The 23,309-nt window shown below is 36.6% G+C and overlaps 1 protein-coding gene across 2 annotated transcripts in view; it reads right to left on the reverse strand.

Annotated features, from left to right (window-relative positions):
• MED13 (mediator complex subunit 13) overlaps nucleotides 1-23,309 on the reverse strand; it is a 101,197-nt gene that overhangs the window by 76,910 nt on the left and 978 nt on the right. For both annotated transcript variants that reach the window (XM_045525607.1, XM_045525606.1), the window contains exons 2-3: nucleotides 22,045-22,279; nucleotides 13,334-13,502 (exon numbers count right to left, since the gene is read on the reverse strand). In XM_045525607.1, the coding sequence (XP_045381563.1) occupies nucleotides 13,334-13,502; nucleotides 22,045-22,279 (404 nt within the window). The remainder of the gene's footprint in view (nucleotides 1-13,333; nucleotides 13,503-22,044; nucleotides 22,280-23,309) is intronic.

The following is a 23,309-nucleotide window of genomic DNA, read 5'->3' on the forward strand; positions in this document are numbered from 1 at the left end:
AAAAAATTATGGAATCTATACATTTCCCAGTGATTACTATGTATCTTTCCTCACTCTAATAGTTTTTATTTTTATTTTATAAACTTTTTATTTATGAGTAATTTTAAATTTACAGAAATGTTGCAAAGACTGCATATGGAATTCCCATATACTCTTCACCTAGTTCCCTCAAGTGTTTTTTTGGTTGCTGTTTTTTGGTTTTTTTTTGAGACAGGGTCTCAATATGTTGCCTAGGCTAGTCTTGAACTATTGCCCTCAAGCAACCCTTCCACCCTGAGTTCCCCAGTAGCTGGGATTACAAGCATGAGCCACTGCACCTAGCTCGTTTCCCCTAACATTTACAAACATCTTAGAACCTGCTATATTTGTCAGACATATAATTAACATTGATAGATTACTATTAGCTAAACTCCAATCTTTAATTGGATTTTCCACTGATGCTCTTTTTCTGTGCCAGGATCCAAACCAAGATACCACACTGCAATTAACCAACAGTTTTTAATAGAAAAGAGAAAAATTAAATTAAGCTTGTTGTTCCTCTGAATAAAATGTTAATCTGATTTGAATAGCTATGGGTTGAGTTACGAAGACTTATACACATGTGCTTTGGTAAAAAGGGTATAAATCTAAAATAATCATCAAGATAAGTAAAGAAACTATTAACCAATAACAATTTTGAAAACTGTCCACACAGAAGCAGACCATTGCTATTGCTCATTTAAAGAAGCTCAACTGTACTATTGCTATCCAGCAGTTATTTTCCAGCAATGGTAAGGTACCTGCACTGCAAAACACACAAAAAACCTACCAATAGAAATGTAACTCCAAATGCTCAAAACACAAATAAAAAAAACCACACACACACACACTTGAAAGAACTCTGAATTAAACTTGGCATTATATTCAGATCTATATGTACTATATACTAAGCCACCAAGTAAAAGCCAAGTGTTATTCTTTTATTCAACAAATATTTTTAAGTTAAGCCCATGGCACTGTGCTAGGCACACAACTGATTACCACTATGGTAAGTGCTATAACAAAAAATCAAGTACAGGGTGCTATCAGAATGTCTTAACAAGGCGATCTAGATACTTGAACTTTTTTTTTGAGACAGGGTCTCACTCTGTGCCCAGGCTAGAGTGCAGTGGCATCATCATAGCTCAATGCAACCTCACACTCCTAGGTTCAAGCAATTCTCCTGCCTCAGTCTCCTGGGTAGCTAGGACTACATGTGTACGCTACCATGCCAGGTTAATTTTTCTATTTTTTGTAGAGACGGGGTCTTCCTCTTGCTTGGGCTGGTCTCAAACTCCTGGCCTTAAGAAATCCTCCCACCTTAGCCTCCAACAGTGCTAGGACTACAGGTGTGAGCCACCACACCCAGCCTCTATAACTATTAAGGCTGAGCTATAGAGCATATAAACACGTAACAATCTCTAAACAGTATTTTTATTTTAGCAAGCCACTAATATTTAATTCCTGAGAACTATATGCCCATCATGCTCATTACATGTATTGACATTCAACAGGCAGAAACCAATTTTCAAAGCATTTTTCACTCTTAACTATAATAAAGGATATGAGAGTCTAAAACCAAGACAAAATGTTCAACACTTGAAGAATAAATAAAATCAATATTCAACGAGTTAGAATGACTGTTTTTCAATATTACAAGCTTCTTACAAGTTTTTCAGCCAACTATAAAAGACTTACATATGTCTTGGTAGAAGGCACAAATTTTTAAAGAGTTTAAAGGGGAATTATTAACTAAAAATACTATGTCAAGGAAAACATGTATTATCAAAGGGCTGGGTGCAGCAGCACATGCCTGAAGTCCCAGCTACTCAGGAGGCTGAGACAGGAAGATCCTTGAGGCCGGGAGTTTGAGGCTGTACCATGCTATGATCATGCCTGTGAATACCACTGCACTATACCCTAGGCAAGAAGACAAGACTCCCACCTCTTAAAAAAGAAGAAAGGAAGGAAGGAAAGAAAGAAAGGAGAGGAGAGGAAAAGGAGAGGGCGAGGAGAGGAGGAAAAAAAGGAAGGAAGGAGGAAAAGAAGGAAGGAGGAAAAGAAGGAAGGAAGGTAGGGAGGTAGGTGAGGGGAGAAAAAAAGGAAGAGACTCAAGCAAGACTAACCTATTATGTAGACAAATTTTAATTTGATCAACTTTAGGGATCAAGTATGCTATAGAAGTGATTATGAAAGCTGCCTGCTTACTTAGTAACTGAATTGCAAATTTTAAAATGTGAATTGCAAATTACAAGAATATTTGTAAATAAAAGCAATAACCCAAGACAGTCTCATGATTTTTATCTTTAAAAGACAAAAAGGACAGGAGATCTAAATTTCATATCCTCGTATTTACTACTCCTTTTATCAGTGCAGTATAGTTCTTAAAAATATAGCTTTCAACTCTACTTCTTTTCATACAAGAATAAAAAAGAGAATAAAAAGATATTCAGGCCGGGCGCGGTGGCTCACGCCTGTAATTCTAGCACTCTGGGAGGCCGAGGCGGGTGGATTGCTCGAGGTCAGGAGTTCAAGATCAGCCTCAGCAAGAGAGAGACCCCGTCTCTACTAAAAAGAAATTATCTGGCCAACTAAAATATATATATAGAAAAAAAATTAGCCGGGCATGGTGGCGCATGCCTGTAGTCCCAGCTACTCGGGGGGCTGAGGCAGTAGGATCGCTTAAGCCCAGGAGTTTGAGGTTGCTGTGAGCTAGGCTGACACCACGGCACTCACTCTAGCCCGGGCAACACAGTGAGACTCTGTCTCAAAAAAAAAAAAAAAAAAAAAAAGATATTCAAAATAAATTTTTCTCATGACAAAAAACATAATGTGCTAAAAATCTCTTTTTCTGAAGATTAAGTACATTAATTCAACTTCTCTTAAATATTATTTAGGAAGAATTTAATCTGGTATGTTCAAAAATCATAAAGGCTATTTTTCAATTTCCCCAACAGCCTTTCCAGTGAGCACTTTTAACTTTCACCCCTCCAAGGGGTCTTTGTAAAAACCCAATATTCCAAAGTGTAAAACCAAGTGACTACAGGGTGCAGTGGCTCATGCCGGTGATCCCTGTACTTTGGGAGGCCAAGGCAGGAGGATCACTTGAGTCCAGGAGTTTGAGACTAGCACCTAGGCAACATAGCCCAGAGTCTGTCTCTATGTAAAATAAAAAAAATTAGCTGGGTATGGTGGTATGCACATGTAGTCCCAGCTACTTGGGAGGCTGAGGCAGGAGGATTGCTTTAGCCCAGGAGTTTGAGGTTGCAGTGAGCTATGATGAGGCCACTACACTTCAGATTGGGTGACAGAACAAGACCCTGTCTCTAAAAAAAATAAAAGGAAATACAAAACACCAAGTGACTAATGCTCTCAGCTCCCACTGTTTATCTACACTGCTCTATTGACCAACAACTCAATCCCAGTGGTCTATGATCAAAGAAAAAACATCACCTCCTATATTGCTAGCATATTATCCCAATATAAAGTAGTCTGATCTTATTGTAATATAAAATGATTTAAAATAAACTGAGTTTGTACATGATATTGGAGAACAACTATTCTAAATATGGGATAAAATTGCTGAGATTCTTTTAGCAAAAAACAGAAAGACAGGGTCTCACTATGTTACCCAGGCTGCAATGCAGTTGCTGTTCACAGGCACACAATTGTAGTGTTATATACTGCCTCGAACTCTTCTGCTTAAGTGATCCTCCTACCTCGGCCTCCCAAGTCAGAGAATATTATAAGACAAAGAGAATGTTAAGAAATGTGGGCATACTAAATTCAGAATGGCTTTTCTTTCAAGGAGAAATGTTATCACTAATAACATCATCTTAAACAATTTTGGTAATTAGCACTTAGAAAAGTAGAATTAAAACAAATACATGTAACTACAATGACAGCCCAAGGTACTATTAAGTACTATTAAGAATTGTAGAGAATACCAATGCTTTCCAGGAGTTCATAGTATAATATTCAAAACAAAAGGTATGAGGCAGAATTTTACAAATGAAACCTGAACAATCTTCTATTGCAGAAAGAAATGTTCCTCAATTAAATACTCAAATTAAACAAAAGATTGTTTATTTCTAAGACAGAAAATGAAGACATGCTTAAAGATTAAAGTGAGTTGTTCTAACAGCAACACTTCAATACGTACACTGCATTAGGCAGTGTCATATATAATCTATTTTTAGCATTTGTATTAGGAAGCTACAGAAAAATGATATCCCATTTCACTGGTGGGAAATTTGAGGCACAAAGAGGTCAAATGGCTTATCTTAAAATCATAAAACCAGTTAAAGGGAACGCTGACTTAAAATTCTAGTCATCCTAACAACCAATTAAAACATGGGCAAAGAACCTGAACAGACATTTTTCCAAAAATGATATACAAATAGCCAATAAACACATAAGATGCTCAATATCACTAACTATTAGGGAAACGCAAATCAAGAACATAATAAGATACCACTTCACACCCACAAAAATGGCCATTATTTTTTAAAAAACAGGAAACAAGTGTTGGTGAGGACATGGAGAAATTGGAATTCTCCTGCATTGCCGTTGGGAATGAAACATAGTGCAGCTGCTGTGGAAAACAGTATGGAGATTCCTCAAAAATTTAAACTTACCATATAATACAATAATTCCACTACTGGGTATATACCCAAAAGAACTGAAAGCAGAGATCTGAAGAGAGATTTGTGTATCAATGTTTATAGCGGCATTATTCACAATAGCCAAAAGGTGGCAACAACCCACATGTCCATCGATGAATGAATAAACAAAATGTGGTATACCATATAATGGAGTATTACTTAGCCTTAAGAAGAAGTGAAATCCTGTCACATGCTACAACATGAATGAACCCTGAAGACATTATGCTAAGTGAAATAAGCCAGACACCAAAGGACAAATATTGTATGATCCCACTTATATGACAAATTCATAGAGGAAGAAGGTAGAATGGTGGTTACCAGGGGCTTGGGAAGAGAGAAATGAGAAATTATTGTTTCATGGGTAGATTTTCAGTTTGGGATGATGAAAAAGTTCTGCAGATACATAGTGGTGATGGATGCAAACAACATGAATGTACTTAGTGCCACTGAACAACACACTGAAAAACTGTAAATTTTATGTTATATATATTTTACAACAATAAAAAAACCCTACTCATCTTAATTCCTAGATTATTTTTATTCCACAAATTCAACAGTTTCCAAACTTGTCTTACGTTAGGATCTTTTAAAAATTCTAGGCCAGGCATAGTGGCTCATGCCTGTAATCCTAGCAATCTGGGAGGCCGAGGCCAAAGAATTGCTTGAGGTCAGGAGCTTGAGACCAGCCTGAGCAAGAGCAAGTTTCTACTAAAAATAGAAAAAATTACCCAGGCAACTAAAAATAGAAAAAAATTAGCCAAGTGTGGTGACACACGCCTGCAGTCCCAGCTACTTGGGAGGCTGAGGCAGGAGGATCACTGGAGCCCAGGAGTTTGAGGTTGCTGTGAGCTAGGCTGACACCACGGCACTCTAGCCCAGGCAACAGAGCAAGACTCTGTATCAAAAAAAAAAAAAAAAAAAAATCCCAAAGCCCTGGCCACAGCCCCAGGTTAAGATATAAGCATCAATAATTTCTTTCAAGCTCTCTAGGTTATTCCCACATGCAGAAAAGTTTGGGAACCACTGCATTAATCTGTATGTCTGCAGTCTTCAAAGTAATTGTTTTTAATTCTTAAATTTATATTATCAATATCAGGTATTCTTAACATATCTCCATGAATGAAAGAACTACATGAAAATCCAGAAGATTACACCTTATCAGTGAATTCTATATAAATTTGTGCTCACTTAGTGAACACATTACTTACATTATACAGCAAAGATACTTAGAGAGTAACAATATTATTACTCTGGTTTACAACCTCATGTGCTCTAAAAGTGTTCCTTTTTACTGTTTTTCAGTATTCTGTTTTTACTATTTCCTACCATTTTAAAAAGACATGGATGCAAGAGATATACTGGTCTACAGGGTCCACAATCTGTCTCATATTTTTCATGCCCTATAATCCAGCTCAAACACTTGGTAGCTGGTGTGACCTTGGACAAATCTGTATGAGTCCACAGTAAGAAACATAGTAAGAAATTATGGTTTAAAAAAAAAATCTCAATAGGGAGAAAGAAGACCTTTCTTGGCACTTAATTTTTCTCAGAAATGTTCCTGGAAAGCCTGATAATATGGAAGACTGACCATGCAAATACTAATGACTCAAGCACCACAGAGAAATGCCATGGGCCATAAGCACTATTATATTATCACTTAAGATTTCAGAAATGATAAACAGTAATCTTGATGACAGACATTAAGAAAAAACAGCACAGATAGGCTATAAGGAGAAAAAATATAAAGATACGTCAAGGCTGCTGAAGTAACTATGCCCAACTTAGCAGATAGTGGGTACCCTGACATAAGGTATGGGGCTCTCCCTACCTTTGAGATTCTAGAGCACACTGACAATTTAGCATAAAATTCAAAGAGGGTTCACCAATCACTAGATAGAAGAAATTTTTACCAATAAGCACTACCAAGTTCAGTTGGGCTTACTGCCCTAGAACTGTGTTATTAATATAATACCCAATATATACATGTATGTATGTATGTATTTATATATGCATGTATGTATGTATGTGTGTGTGTGTGTATATAAAGAGACAGAGTCTCACTCTGTCACCCAGGCTGGAGTATAGTGGTGTGATCGTAGCTCACCGTAGCCTCAAACTGCTGGGCTCAAATGATCCTCCTGCCTCAGCTTCCTGAGTAGCTAGGACTACAGGTGCTCACCACCATGCCTGGCTAATTTTTGAATTTTTTTTAAAGACTGAGTCTCACCATGTTGCCCAGGCTGGTCTCCTGGGCTCAAGCAATCCTCATGCCTCAGTCTCCCAAAGTGCTACCATTATAGGCACCAGCCACAACACCCAGACTTAGAAAACTTTAAATTACACATGTGGCTCACATTTATTTCCACTGGAAAGTGCTGCACTACAAGACCGGAATACAGGAAATGAATACTTAAAAAACATAATAGCAATCACTTGAGGCCAGGACTTTGAGACCAGCCTGGGTAACATAGTGAGACCTCATCTATACAAAATGAATTAAAAAAAAAAAAAAAAGCTGGGCTTGGTGGCCAGCTGCTGTACTACCAGCTACTCAAGAGGCTGAGGCAGGAGGATCACTTGAGTCCAGGAATTTGAGGTTGCAATGAACTATGCACCTGGGCCATAGAGCAAGACCCGGTCTCAAAATATATATGTGTGTATACATGTGTGTGTATATATAAAAAAATCGGGATGGATAACTATCTTACGTAGAGCAAAGATATCAAAAAGATTTATCAATTCAGCAATGTATTTTTTTCTATAGAAATTAATTATATGGCTATGTCTGTAGTTAAGGGAATGGGGTAAGATTAAAGTATATATTAAAGTACATATTAAAATCAAACACATATTAACATATTTTCCTCCTATACAATCTCATCTGCCACTTAGCAAAACAGTTGTCAATACATCCTGTAAGATATCGGACTAGCTATCTAAAAAAAGAATTTCTTACTAGTATCCTTCTATCCTAGAAGAATTTAAAACTCTCGCTACATAAATAAACTTAACTGCCCACTCAGCTAAATGGTGATAATAGATTCAATATGACAGAAAGTTTAACCTAACACAAACTTAAGAGAGTTCTTATTGAAGGTAATCTTACTCAGATGCACTCTCAAACATCGCAAGTTTGGAAAGTCTTTTTACTAGGAGACTAAAACCTACAGTAAGGTATTGGCACTTATTATAGCCCATTTACCTGTCTATGTTCTCACTAGAAAACTCAGCGACTGTCATCTCACCAGTTGCCTGCAATGTAGGAAATACCTAACCTATTCAAGACAAAACACTGGTCATTCTTTTAACCGATTATCTGAAGACTGGTTTGTTCTAGTGAGTAACTGTCCTTATAGTTGAAGGGTTCTTTACAGATAACCAGGCTGTATCACCAGAATTTGATTCCACTTCTACTCTTTCAGTCCCTAAAGGCTGTTAGAGTTAAACAGATAATTAACTACATGTAAGACAAGGAATATTATAGTTTGTCCCTTGTTCAGGTCAAACCAGTTTTGCAGCAAAAATTTTCTTCCTTGACAACTCTGTTATTCTTTTTGAGAATGCTTATACCAGTTTAACCAAAAGTGAATTTATCAGTAAACAAAAATAGTATATATGATGCATCTCCTTCATAATGGTCCAGAAACACATTAATTTATAATCAATCTTTACCTACCTTCCCTATATCATTCCACTGAATTCAACAGAAAGGAAGTCCCAAGTCATAACTAGAAGACTTAGCTGCTTGATTTTTCCCTACTTGCTTTTCTAAAGGCAGAGGGGAGGGTAAGGAAGTTCCTATAAAAAAAAGATTTGAGGACCAGCATTTACCTCCCTGGATAAAGTCAGTTTTTGTACCACAACTATGCTTCAAGAGTATCTCAAAAGAGCATACACTATTTCTGGTAACACCTTGCTAATAAAACACAATCTGAATTTAGCTCCCCTCCTAAATGGGTCAGCCCATGGAAAAATACTAGTGCTCAATTACATGGTTAAATAACAAGTAAAATCTGTTGGATTCATGGAAATCTCCAATTAAAATTTGTATCTTTGATTATTAACAGCCCATCAAAAGAGCTTTTCATTAAAAAAAAAAAAAAAGAAAGATATTTCCAGTACCCTGCATAGCTTATTGAACATATTCATTTATCTCTACTTCCTCATGAAAACCTCTCCATATAGATAGTCAAGGGCAGGAGGAAAATGAAGAGAATGGTAAAGTGACAGCAAAGAAAAGAGACAGGCCGGGTGCGGTGGCTCACGCCTGTAATCCTAGCACCTTTGGAAAGCCAAACCAGGAGGATCGCTTGAGGCCACGAGTTCAAGACCAACCTGTCTCTACAAAAAAAATCGAAAAATTAGCCAGCACAAGCCTATAGTCCTAGCTACTCAGGAGGCTGAAGCAAAAGGACTGCTTAAGCCCAGGAGTTTGAAGTTGCAATGAGCTATAATGACACCACTGCACTCTAGCCCAGGCAACTGAGTGAGATCCTGGGGAAAACAAAGAAAGGAAAGAAAGGAAGAAAAGAAACAGCCATAAAATCTGAAGAGCTTTCAAGCAAAGGCAAAAATCATAAGGAACTTAAAGGCAAAGAGGAAGGAGCCAAGATGCAAATTGAGTTAAACCACAGAATCCCAGAAAGGCTCAGAAGTTGAAGATACTGATAATATCTCTAAAGGTAGATATGTAAGTGTAACTGAAAACAGAAGGAAGTAAGTATACGTACAAAAGTTAGACTTTTGGATTCACTCTACAATCTTATAGTCTCTTCACTTTCTTCCAGATCCGTGAAAAACCTAGAGGTTCACTCTTTGAATTGGTTGAAACAGAGGGACATAGAACACTTAGATATAGCTGAGGTGATATATTTAAATGAAAGATTATGTGAAAATCTAAACACTGTGTAAGTGACTCCCCCAACCTCCCTTCCCCAGTAGGCTCCCTAAATTAAATACTGGCACTCAAGCTTATTTATACCCACTAGTCAAGAAAACTGAAAGATCCCTCTGGAAAACTAACTTGAGTCGGGTATGGGGGACCAGAGCGGTGGGACATACAGCTGGCGAGAGCTGGATGACAGGCACCCAATAAAAATGCCCAGGTCCCCCAACCTTGCACCCTAGTAAAGCCCACAACTTCATAAGCTGTTCACATACACAGAACTTCCAATCAGCATTTTAATGTCCAAAAGTCTAAGAGAGAATGATTGCTAATCCTAGATTCTATACCCAGTCAAAACTATTGATCAACTATAAGGGTAGAAAAGAAGTTAATTCAGATATTCAGTCTCCAAAGTATTACTTCTCATGTACTTTCTGGAAACTACTGGTAGATGAAATAGTAAATAAGAACAAAAACAGGAGAAATGAGATCTAGGAAACGAGGGATCCAACATGGATAGAAAAGCAAAGGTAATTCCCAATATGGATACTGTGAAACAAGACTAGAAAACAACTAGTCCAAATTGGAAAAGAAGAATGAAAGGTTCCAACAGGGATATTAATTAACAAAAGGGGAAAAAAAAAAAGAAACTAATATATTACACAAAGTCCTTGAAGAGAGGAAGGGGAGATTTATACTTCTGGTAGACAGTCTAGGGATAAATTACCAATAGGTACATAGATCAGGAGTTAGCAAACTTTTTTCTATAAAGAGCAAGATATTAAGTATCTCAGGCTAAGTATTTTTGGCTTTGCAAGCCATGTGTCTCTGTCACAATTATTTAACTCTGCTTTAGTGTGAAAGGGGCCGTAAAACAATCCATCAAACAATGAGCATGGCTGTGTTAAAATAAAACTTTATTTACAAAAACAGATGGCAAACTATACTTGCCCTCTAGAGTGGTAGCTGACCAAACTCTGACACAGATAATTAAGTGAAAGAGACAACCATTAACACCTGGGAAAACAAAAAGATGTACAAGAAATATAATGTATTCCTAATATACTATATGGTTCAGTTACAAATAATATTTATAAAATCATAATAGTATAAATAAATATTGTTTTTATCAAAACTCATATACTGGCAAAATAAGGAAAGGGAGAGGGGAAGGGAGAAGAGTGTGTGCAAGAGTGCCAATGTCAGCTGGACACAGTGATGCATGCTTATGGTCCCACCTACTCAGGAGGCTGAGGCAAGAGGATGGCTTAAGCCCAAGAGCTGAAGACCAGCTTGGGCAATATAACAAGATTCCATTTCAAAAAAAAAAAGTGTCATCAATGTCCAAGGGTTTGGGGCAGGGGGAAGCAAGATAGCTAAACCCTCAATAGAAAGGCAGAATTTCAATGTTAGACTGTCATGACCAAAAAAAAAAAAAAGAAGAAAAAAGGAAGTCCATAGATTAATCCTGAATAACTGAAATAATTAAAAACTCAAGAATAAGCATGTTAATTGCTTCAAAATTTTATAATAGGTAAATTAGAAGAAACATTTAAAAGAATTAAAACACGGTTGCCTCTGAGGAGCACATCTATTAGCTGAGGCTCAGGATTGCGGCTTTTCATTTTAAACCTTGGTAATCTGCTTGACTTCTTAAAATCATATAAATGTATACGCCAGATATTGCTAACTGCCTACCCAATATCCATTTCCACTTTTTTTTTTTTGAGAGTCTCGCTCTGTCACCCTGGCTAGAGTGCAGTGGCATCATCACAGCCCACTGCAACCTCGAACTCCTGGGCTCAAGCAATCCTCCTGGCTCAGCCTCACAAGCAGCTGGGACTACAGGTTCATGCCACCACACCAGGCTAGTTTTTAAAATGTTTTTGTGGAGACAGGGTCTCAATATGTTGCTCAGGCTGGTCGCAAACTCCTGGCCTCAAGCGATCCTCCCACCTCAGCCTCCCAAAGTACTTGGATTACAGGCATGAGCCACCTCGCCCAGCATTTTCTACTTCTAACTATCTAATATCTATTACCCCTTTCTTCTTGCTAACAAAAGCCTTATTTTGTTCAGAGTGGCTTGTTTCCAAATTAAAGATATTTGTTTCTCTTAATATGGCCAATGATATGTCAGTTAAAGTTTCCAGAAAAGAATCTACTTACCGACCCAGGTGCCACCTGTTCTTACTTCTTCCCTTCCTTCCTCTTCTTGCCTGTCTCAAGGTACAACATCCACTGGGACCATAAGGATAAAAGCTAAACACTAAAGATGGCAGAGCAGAAAACTACAGGGAACCCTGAGTCCTTGAGGACATTATTGAATAGATATACCAATACTGAACTATCTAGCTTCAGACTCCTTGCTATTGAAAAAAATCAACCCCTACCAGGTAGTTAGATTTTTCTGTTGTTGTAGCTGAATGCATTCCTAACTTATATAATTCTTTTGTTAACAATAAAGGGCAGTGTCAATTTTCAAAGAGAAAAAAATGAAAGAAACTTTATTTCTCCAAGTTTATCTACTCACCCATCTATTAAAGCTAAAAAGGGGTTTGAAGAGGTTTAAAAAAAAAAAAAAAACTCCAGGTGCAAATGAAAAAAAAGTACATATAATGACATGAAAGATGGCACCTCAACAATGACTACAATCTCAACCAAATGTTTAGTTTATATCCTCTCACATCTTTCAGGAAAAACTAATAAGTTCCCTTTAATTTTCTTTCCCCCCCATCCCATCTTACTTGCCACTGGTTCATCCACTGGTTCATCTCTCTTGAAGCATCACTAATTCAACAATTGCTTGGGACTTATCTTCTAACAGACTATGCCTTACATTATCTAAATCATAGAGAAGAGAAGTAACCTGAAGCTTTTAATTGCACAGGAAAAGAAGGTATCTATCTTAAGTCTCCTGTGCCTCTACCTGCTAATTAGTGCCATAAATTTGCTTAATTCAATGTTTAAAAAATTATCAACTCTCCAAGAGTCTTATATAGAAAAACACAAATTTAAATTATTTTGATTAAAGCAAACTGAGAGACTGGGAATGAGAAGGGTTAACTCAATCCAAAACATAACCACAGATCACCATTTTAATAAGTGCTAATATCACTTAATTTTAAAGTCAGAGTACTGTGCATATATTTCCACTTGTACTAAAAAAAGGATACTTCCATGCATAAGCCTCTGCTTTCATCCCACATGTTCTCTATCACCCCCAAATCAAAATTTAGGACACTGTATTAAAACATAGCCTATTCCCATTGCAAGAAAAAAGAAGGGTTTTTTTGGTTTGTTTTGAGACATGGTCTCACTCTGCTGCCCAGGCCAGAGTGCAGTAGTATAATCACAGTTCACTGCTACCTCAAACTACTGGGCTCAAGCAATCCTCCTGCTTCGGACTCCTGAGTAGCTGAGATTACAGGCGTGTGCCACCACACCCAGCTAATTTTTCTATTTTTTGTAGAAGTTGTATCTCCCTATGTTGCTCAGGCTGGTCTCAAACTCCTGGGCTCAGCTTCCACAGTAGGCAGGATTACAGGTGCAAGCCACTGCACCTAGCTGCAAGAAAATGCTTAGAATGTGTAAAAGGGAGGAAAAAGTGGTCAAAGAAAACTGAATACTTACAGTACTTTGCCAAAGTTAACCTCCTGAATATGTCTGTACTGATATTTAGCTTGTTTTACTCCACATTCTCTATAAAGCCATAAGAATTAACAAACCTAAAGAAATATCAAGCAAGAATTCAAATAAAATAGCTTACCTTTTATTTATAGGTTTTTCATCTTTTTCATAAGGCTTTACAAACCACTTGCCAATACGCACAAAGTTCCGGTTCATTAAACACCGTTCCAACAGATTGTGAACTGCTTTGAAAAGGAGAGTACGGCATTCATAGGAAAGTCCATTCTCCCACACTCCATCTTCCTCTTCTAAATGAGAATTAAAGGAAACAAAAAGTAGTGGCACTGTATCTATTCAGAACCAAGGAAAAAATGTTACAGTTTAAACTATATTCACAAACCCTATTTCACCCCAGAATATTAAGCAATAATCACTTCGGTATATCTCTAAACATTAAAATATCAGGTTTCAAAGTGACTCCACATGGAATAAAAGATCTAACTGCCATGCATTCTATCAAATTATATGAAAATTATTTTTCCACCTAATAAAAGGGCAATGATATTATGAACACACTGACTTGGTTTCTGTATCAATGAAAAGAACACTTGTTTATATGACCTGGAAAATATTAAACATACTCTACATCTCTATCTATGATGCTAATTTCTAAGGGGGCTCACTTGTTACTTTATCCTAATTCCTCTAGTTATTCAACCTGCCAAAAAATATTAGCCAGTTAATAATTAAACTCAAAACATTTCATGTCCATCAGCATTTTAATTCATGGCTCCACTTTATAGTTTTATAACTTAGTTTACAACTAAGTGATGAATAAAAAGGAAGCTACTGGCACAGAGTCTAACAAGCAGTGCCACCTTAGGTCTCATCTCAACCAAATGATTCTCATGATTACTATTCAGTCTAGAATCCTCTACTCGGTGGAGAAATTTAAAAATTTAAAGACTTAAATTTTAAATGGCACTTCTGTCATATAAAGTTAATAGCTACCTTCACTAAATATATAGCCTCAATTTTTCCAGCAAATCTATTTTTTGTTTGTTTTTGGAGATAGTGTCTCACTCTGTCACCCCGGCTACAGTGCAGTGGTGTCATCATAGCTCACTACAACCTCCAACCCCTGGGCTTATGCGATCCTCTTGCCTCAACCTCCCAAACAGCTGGGACTAGAAGCTCACGCCATTACACCAGCTAATTTTTCTATTTTTAGTAGACATGGGGTCTCACTCTTGCTCAGGCTGGTCTCCAACTCCTGAGCTCAAACAATCCTCCTGCCTCGACCTTCCAGAGTGCTAGAATTATAGGCGTGAGCCACCACACCCGGGTACATGTTCTTAATTTCAATAGAATTATGTTGGGAATATCTTCCAATTCTTTGCCTCTTTATAATCTATTTAGTATCCTTTACTTTTATTATCTTTCACCTCAAAAATCCCCTACATAAGTAGCCCTTCCCAAAATCTTTTTCCTAACTACTTGTCAATTTTAAAGCAAAGACCTGAGACACAGAGTTACCATTTACACATATCAAAGTTGTACAGTTGCTATAAACTTCAAATAAATTATTCATTTAAAACTTAAGAACGGAGGCTGGGTGCAGTGGCTCACGTCTATAATCCTACCATGCTGGGAGGCTGAGGCAGAAGGATCACTTGAGGTCAGGAGTTCGATACCTGCTCTGAGCAAAAGCAAGACCCTGTCTCAACCAAAAACAGAAAAAATTAGCCAGGCATGGTGGCACATGCCTGTAGTCCCCGATACTCAGGAGGCTGAGGCAGGACAATCGCTTGAGCCCAGGAGTCTGCTGTGATGACACCACTGCACTCTACTCGCTCACAAAAAAAACAGAAACAAAAAAAAACTTAAGAATGAATTTGCATTCTTCCCCAAAACAGTAAATAAAAAATCTTTGTAGTAAAAACTATAGTACAATAATTTATAAATTTTCACATAAAATTCTGAAAATTTTATGATTTTATTGTAAAAAATCTGTATCAGTTAAACCTGCAATTAAATGACTTAGCAATACTGAATGTGGTTTAAAAATTCTCCCTCATTACTCTAAATTTTATCTAGAGAAACGCAGGTGAACTTCATGCTTTCAAAGGGGGGTGTGTGTCTCATGTCCCCAAATGCACGCAATTCTCATTAACGTTAAATGGAAGTTATGTATAAAACAAAGAAGTACAGACCACCTGTTGGGGTTTCCTAAAACCCACAAATCACCTACATGGCAAGTAACTAAGCAACCATTACATTAAATATAATTTCATTTTTCATTCCTGAAGAAATAAGTTCTATAATGCTCAATGAAAAGTCTGAAGGGCTTTGTTTTGATGGCTTCACTTAGAAACAAGAAGCCTACTGAGCTAAGCTTCTAATATCTTGATGTTATAATAACCATAATAAAAGTACTTTCTGGCCAGGCACGGTTGCTCAAATCCCAGCACTCTGGGAGGCTGAGGCAGAAGGACTGAAATCAGCCTGACCAACACAGTGAAACCCTATCTTTAAAAAAAAAAAATGGAAAAGTTAGCCAGGCGTAGAGGCATGTGCCTGCTGTAGTCCCAGCTACTCCAGAGGCTGAGGCAGGAGGATTGCTCGAGGCAGGAGAATTGCTGGAGCCAGAGTTCAAGGCTGCAGTGAGCTAACCTAGGCGACAGAGGGAGACCCTGTCTCTAAAAAAGTACAGGCAACCCACTCAAGACAGTAATATGCACCTCTTACATTAATTAAAACAAGTCCTTGAATCTCAACACCAGCATTATTTTATAATAGCAAGGGGAGGGAGAAAGGAATAAGTGGCAAATCTTTACTTAGCTCTTTTGAATTTAATCAACAATAGCCTAATGGAAAAAGTCTGCTTAATGCATTTAAATAAATATTTTCCTCTTATATCTGTATGTCCGGAGAAAGAGTTTCAATTCTTCATTTTTAGTGCTTTTCTGTTACTATTAGCATTAGAACTCTTAATCACCAATGTTACTTGAAAATTTTTATAAAGTGTTTATTTGAAAAAAAAACACAAAGTTCAAATGCTAAATTTGACTGCCACATTTTTTGAGCATATAGATTATAGTGATGCCAAAGTATGTGACAGATCAAATAATTCTCTATCAATAGTACTCAAAATTTTTCTCAAAACTGACATCTCCAAATATCTCCACAGTGAACAACTGGTAAAAAAGGAATTTTTTTTTTTTGGTCCAAAAAAGGATTCCTATATAATTTTGCTAAACTATCAAAAAATGTCATATATGCTGATGAACACTGAATGGTCAAAAATTAACATGGTAGATAATACCATATATTTTCTGAAAGAATAAAGAGAATGTTTAAATGCTAAATTAGTGTTTGTCCTAAATAATTAATAAGCCATTCATTCAACAAATATTACTGAGAACCTTAAGTTGGCAACATCATTCTCATCTATTCACCTATAATCCTGAAAAGCTTTGAATTAAAAACAACAAGTTGACTTTTATCTTCGACTTGAAAATTTGAAAGATACACTTGGGTGAAAAAGGACAGCACATAGAAGAAATACAGCACATGAAGTTGTCACCTGGGAGATTAGCCAATATAAAGAGTTAGGCCACAAGTAAATTCTACAACAGAAGACAGAAATGAATTAACTGTCTTTAGACTACTTGGGACACAAAACAATTTTTTATTTTAGCTTGCACAGAATTGCTCTGATTGGCTGCTGTTTATCTATTTGTCGCTCCTGTGAACAGCTGTCATTTAAGGTTAAAGTCCACTATAATTAATATCCTTCAATAAAAGCACCCAAAATTAAATTTGGAACAACAGCCCACTTAGTTTGAGCAGTATTCATTATGATGAAATTTGGACACGTTTCTAAAATCCAGTATATAAACCTCAGGAGCCAGGAAAAACAACAAATATTTTTAGCCCTGACTGAGTCTGTTTTTTTAGTTCTCAAGGTATCAGTTTTCTAAAAGTCTTATCACAATCTAACTTTGTTTTTTTTTTTAAGATGATGAACTTGGGAGAGAGAGCAGTTTTTGTTTTTATTTTTAAGGCTAAGCATAAAAGCCAATAATGACAATAGCAGTAAAATTCCAAAAAGGTTAGGACACAGAAGAATACATTGAAAACTCTTCTCCTTCAAGGACACACTAATTAAAATTAAACAATCTTCCTCTGAAGCAAACTAACAGAACACTTAAAAGAATCAATCAGTCCCACGCACTAGAGACTTTTGACCAGAGGGACTGAGCTGAGATTTTCCCATCACCAATTTTACATCTCCTGTCACCCATTATCACACCACCACTAAACAGAGTCTGCCACAAATTTTAACTTAAAAAAAAAAATGACCAGGCAGTGTGGCTCTAATCCTAGCACTCTGGGAGGCCAAGGAGAGAGGATCGCTTGAGGTCAGTAGTTTGCGACCAGCCTGAGCAAGAGCAAGACCCCAGTCTCTACTAAAAATAGACAAATGAGGCTGAGGCAGGAGGATCATTTGAGCCAGGAGTCTGAGGTTGCCATGAGCTATGATGACGTTACTGTACTCTACCCGGGGCGAAAGAGCAAGAGCCTATCTCAAAAAAAAAAAAAAAAAAAGCTGTAACCTGAAAGAAGTTTTATTCCGTAATCCTTTTTATATCAAAACATAGATATCAACTCAACTACTATTCTACTAGAGAGAAGAGCAAAAAGTAAAAAAAAATCATATGTTTGGCTTTGGGGTTCAAGAGATTTTTTTGAACAAGTATCTTTCTGGAACATAATTATGAGGCTAATACTAGTTAGCACAAATTCTGACACAAAAATCATCAGGACTTTGCAAATGACTTCGCTAAACAGTATTGACTACTGCTACAAAATGAATAACTGAGGGTTTAAAATATGTATTAAATCAGATTTGGTTTGCTATAACTGATCTTTGCCAGTTGGCAATAAAATGAGTTTACATTTCATTTCTACACATCAGCTAAACTTGAAAGTAACCTTAAGTGATATAAGAGAAAAGCTGAAATTTAAAATGCACGGTAAAACCTGACCAAACTATTCAGAACTGTCAAAATTATCAAAACCAAGGAAAGTCTGAGAACTGTCACAGTCTAGAACAACCTAAGGAGAAATGACAACTAAAGGTAATGTGGCATCCTGAATGAGGGATCCCAGGACAGAAAAATAAAGGAAATCCAAATAAAGTATATATCTTAGTTAGTAATACAGTATCAATATCGGTTCATTAGTTGTAAAAATGTACCATTCTAATATAAGATGTTAACAATAAAGGAAACTGAAGGTTATAGAGAAACTCTTCATACTAACTTTGTAACTTTTATATAAATCTGTAAGTATCCTAAAATAACAAGTTTATTCTTAAAAATACACTATGGATGACACAAAAGAGATAAGGGATTAAGCAAAGGCGATTCTGTACTTTTGTTATTGAATGCTTCAGTTAAGTAAGAAAAACTGAGAAATTCTAATCTTTTAAAAAAGGAATGCTTTCCCTCCTCCTCCCACCTAGAGAAAGGAGGGCAATATTATCACCATAATCAAAAACATTTCAGTAACAAGATGTGGTGGGTGCTGAACCAAACAGAAGGACACTGCCTGTGAAAAGCAAGCTCAAGCTAAATTAACCAGCTTTTTAGTTACCACCTGGGTCCTTCCGGTTCCCCTTTCCCCAGTGCTACACCTCCACTTGGAACTCAGGATTGCCTCCAGCAGCTGATGCCACCCCTACTGTCCAGCTGCTCTCTTTTCAGGGGAGCTTAAAAGAAGGAAATAGAGTGCCACAGATGGGAAGAAATGAAAAAGGGGTTAGCTAGAGAGACAGAGGCAGCCTAATTACCCCAAAAGGGAGGCAGACGGTGTCCCTGGAGCAAAGAAAAGGGCAAGACAAATATAGTCCATCTGAAAAGACCTTATTATTCTTTAAGATATGTCTGATTTAAGTAACAACATTCTAAAGTAAATGACAGGTTAAAAAAAGCTAAAACACTGTATAAATACCACTGACGATGCAAACTAAAACAGCACAGGACAGGCTTTTGGAACAGTAAATATGATCACATACTACTCCTAACTGTATTTCAGTTTACTATTTCAATCACTTCCACAATGATAAAATTTTTAAAGTTATTTACTATTCAATAGCATTCAGCAAAATCTGACAATTAAAACCTAATCTCCTGAAATCACTTGCATTCACATTCAATTGTCAGTATCTATTTTTAAGCACAGGTACTACCATTTTTGAAGATTATCCTAAAAACCAAAGTTAAACTAAAGAAATTTTTAAAACTGTGACCCAGTTTCAGTAGAGAAAACATATTTGATTGATAACATGAAACCTAGAAGAAAAAAAAATCCACGTAGTACTTTAATAATATACATCAAAACAGCTCACTTCTAACTTTAACAAGCTTTTAACTTTCAAAATATTAATTTACTATGGTAAAACTAAATATTATATGTTAAAATTATTTTTATTATTTTTTTTTTTTAATTGAGACAGAGTCTCACTTTGTTGCCCGGGCTAGAGTGAGTGCCGTGGCGTCAGCCTAGTTCACAGCAACCTCAAACTCCTGGGCTTAAGCGATCCTACTGCCTCAGCCTCCCGAGTAGCTGGGACTACAGGCATACACCACCATGCACGGCTAATTTTTTCTATATATATTTTTAGTTGTCCAGATAATTTCTTTCTATTTTTAGTAGAGATGAGGTCTCTCTCAGGCTGGTCTCGAACTCCTGACCTCGAGCGATCCACCCCCCTTGGCCTCCCAGAGGGCTAGGATTACAGGCGTGAGCCACCGCGCCGGGCCTAAAATTATTTTTGATTCCACAAAATGTACTGCATGGAATCTTAAAAAAAAGTCTGTTCAGATGCTCTGCCTATCTTTGTTAAAACCAAAACCCCTAAATCAGCCTCATAGCTTTATCAACAATTATGTTTTATCAATGGATACAGTTTATCAATAGTTTATAGATAGTTAATTAACATTAATACAGTCTGCAAACATCTTAGTAAGGTGGATTTTATGACCACTTACAGATTAAAATAACTGCAGTACTATATTCAAGTCAATGAAAGAAAAAGGAAGTTGGCAGGCTTAGTTTTTGGCATGACAATTAGAAAGCATCTTGCTAAAATCACTAAGAAATTTTATATCCTGATAGATATACATACATCATATATATATGCACATATACACAAACCCATCATTTTACACATTTAGAACTACATTACAGACTTAGAACTAAGAACTAGACTCTCCAGCAGGCATCTTATTAGGAAAGCTATAAAAGCTGGAGAGCTTTACCATAAAAGAATTGCATCACTCTCAAAAATAACACTGAAGAGTGTGTTCATTTGAAGGTAAAAAGCAAATTATCAAAAAACCAAATGTAACATACATTCCTACACAAACGTTGGTCTTATTAAGTATACTAGTTTAAGATACAGAAACCTGGGCTGGGCGCGGTGGCTCACGCCTGTAATCCTAGCACTCTGGGAGGCTGAGGCGGGAGGATCGCTCGAGGTCAGGAGTTCGAGACCAGCCTGAGCAAGAGCGAGACTCAGTCTCTACTACAAAAAATAGAAAGAAATTATCTGCCAACTAAAATATATATAGAAAAAAAAAAATTAGCCAGGCATGGTGGCACATGCCTGTAGTCCCAGCTACTTGGGAGGCTGAGGCAGTAGGATCGCTTAAGCCCAGGAGTTTGAGGTTGCTGTGAGCTAGGCTGACGCCACGGCACTCACTCTAGCCCGGGCAACAGAGCGAGACTCTGTCTCAAAAAAAAAAAAAAAAAGATACAGAAACCTGGATTACATTTCATCCAAAAATCAAATAGATCCTACAGGTCAAATGGACAATAGACATTTCATAGTATTCAATTTCAAATAAGAACACTTTTTTTAAAAAATCACCTAGAAATCCAAAATGTATCTGTCAAGAATCATTACCTAACTATCTTGCTGAATGAAGTCTTCCATACCTGGCAGCACACAACTTATCATTTACATTCCTATCATCAAAGATTCAGTTAACACTGTCTCTTACAGTCTAAAGTAAACACAAGCTTCAATAATTACATAAAGAGCTACAATTTCTCTTTCTAAAGTAACATTTGGTCATAAAAGTCAAGAAAATAAGTAATCATATTGATTTGATCACAAAATTATCTCTGCGTAACCTTTTAGATTATGACTCCATGTCCTATAAAAGCTAAACAAGTTGGTAGCTTGTCTCCTATTAATATAGTCTTTGTTAGAACGGTATCTAAAAGAGCTACTTTTGAAAAATAACACAATTAACATACGCCTTCATATGGTAATAACACAAACAACAAAATAACTATATGCCTTATAAAAAAAAACCACAAGATAAAGTTACATTTCTAGGTACTTCTTACAATCCTCTCCATATTCATGCAAGAGAGAGCAATGGCAGAATTGACTCACAAGTGAGTTACACTTGGCTTCAATAGTATTTTATGCCTTTGTCAGGAACTTTATGCTGCCTGATCCTATTTTTCTTAGATTAATGTAACATGCCTTCCTTGGGCCCTAACAGCCTTTGAGATTATTAAGAAGGAAGTTGGGTGGTGAAAGGAGAAAGTCAAGGCTTAAAAAGCCAGCCATAACACACATGGATAATTTAAATAAAATAAAATATCATACTGAAATAAAACATGAAGCTGAATTTTTATGTGACTTCATACCTAACAGTGTTCCACAAAGGGGAAAAAAAAAAAACTTAATTTGTAATACAAATGATATTTTGGGACAAGGATACAATGTTGCTATATTATTAGTTAGAAATGATAAGTTGCTTTCACCTGATAAATCATGGTGAATAAGATCAGCAAAATTGGGGTCTTCACCCCACCAAAATATCCACAATTCTCTTCTTCCAGGTCTTTGATCTCGCCGCCAAACACCAAGTACATCTGCCTTAAGGCAGCGACTAAAACTGCTCAAAATGGGGTCTTCTTCTGTCACAGGAAACAGAATAGGGGCAGAAGTTGGGCCCTGCCATACATATCTTTTCCATTTAATTCCCGTCAAGTCAGCCTGAAGGAAAGAAAGCACGATTTTTTATTACTGCACATTCAAAGTCAAAAGTATTCACTACAAAGTCCCTTATTTCATTAAGACATTACAATTTTTCAATGTATGCTTAAAATCTTGAAAATAAATTAAGACCCAAAAAAAGCTTTATAAAGTTCTGATAATTCAACAACCAAGAGTTTAAGGAAAAGAACAAAAATAGTTAAAAATTAACACTGACGTTACTCAACAACAAACCAATAATGTGTCCCAAGTAGAAATAAAAGAAACTTGATGTTAAATATAAACATATACTTTAATACTCGACACTGAATATACATTTTTTTCCTCTGTCCTTAGTTCATTCTATTCTAACTGGTCACATTTGTTCCTTGCTGCCAAACTTTTAACTGAAAATTAATTCTTAAAGACCCCATATCATGGGTCTTTATTCCTTGTTTACAGAAGTCATGGCTCTAATGAAGAGACATCTGAAAAATTTCTGAAAAAAGCCCACGTGAATTCATCACACACTCTCTTTAAGAAAAGTCAAATAACTGCTCACAAAGAACTGTCAATTCATGCTAGTCTATCTTCAAAGAAGCTGATCCTAAAAGTACCAAAAATAGACTGAGTTGGAGAAGACAGAAATGTAAAACCTGCTGTACACGTCTTATTACATCTGAAGAGATACTGATTAATGGACACTGTAAAGAAAACCGACATACTTTACAAGGGGGAAGTGCATTAAAGATCTCCATTTAGCATCATGAAAGAAATTCGACAGAAGGAATTCAATAACTCTTTAATCTAACTTAAAGGTGCAAAGCATAAGGTGCCAAAAATGAAACTGCTGATACATGACTGGCAGTTTACACTTGCCAACTAGTTGTGCTCCGCCCACTTAATTCACTTACCTATCACATACTCTTTAATATTTCTCATAGCACAGGGGGAAAAATGAAAAAATAAAGTCACCCAAATTTAAAGTCATCGATGAAACTAAGATATTGTCCAATTCAGGACTAGATATTTGCAACAGTTGGTACTTTTA

This window comes from Lemur catta, chromosome 15, assembly GCF_020740605.2.
Source record: "Lemur catta isolate mLemCat1 chromosome 15, mLemCat1.pri, whole genome shotgun sequence".
NCBI classification, from domain to species: domain Eukaryota; kingdom Metazoa; phylum Chordata; class Mammalia; order Primates; family Lemuridae; genus Lemur; species Lemur catta.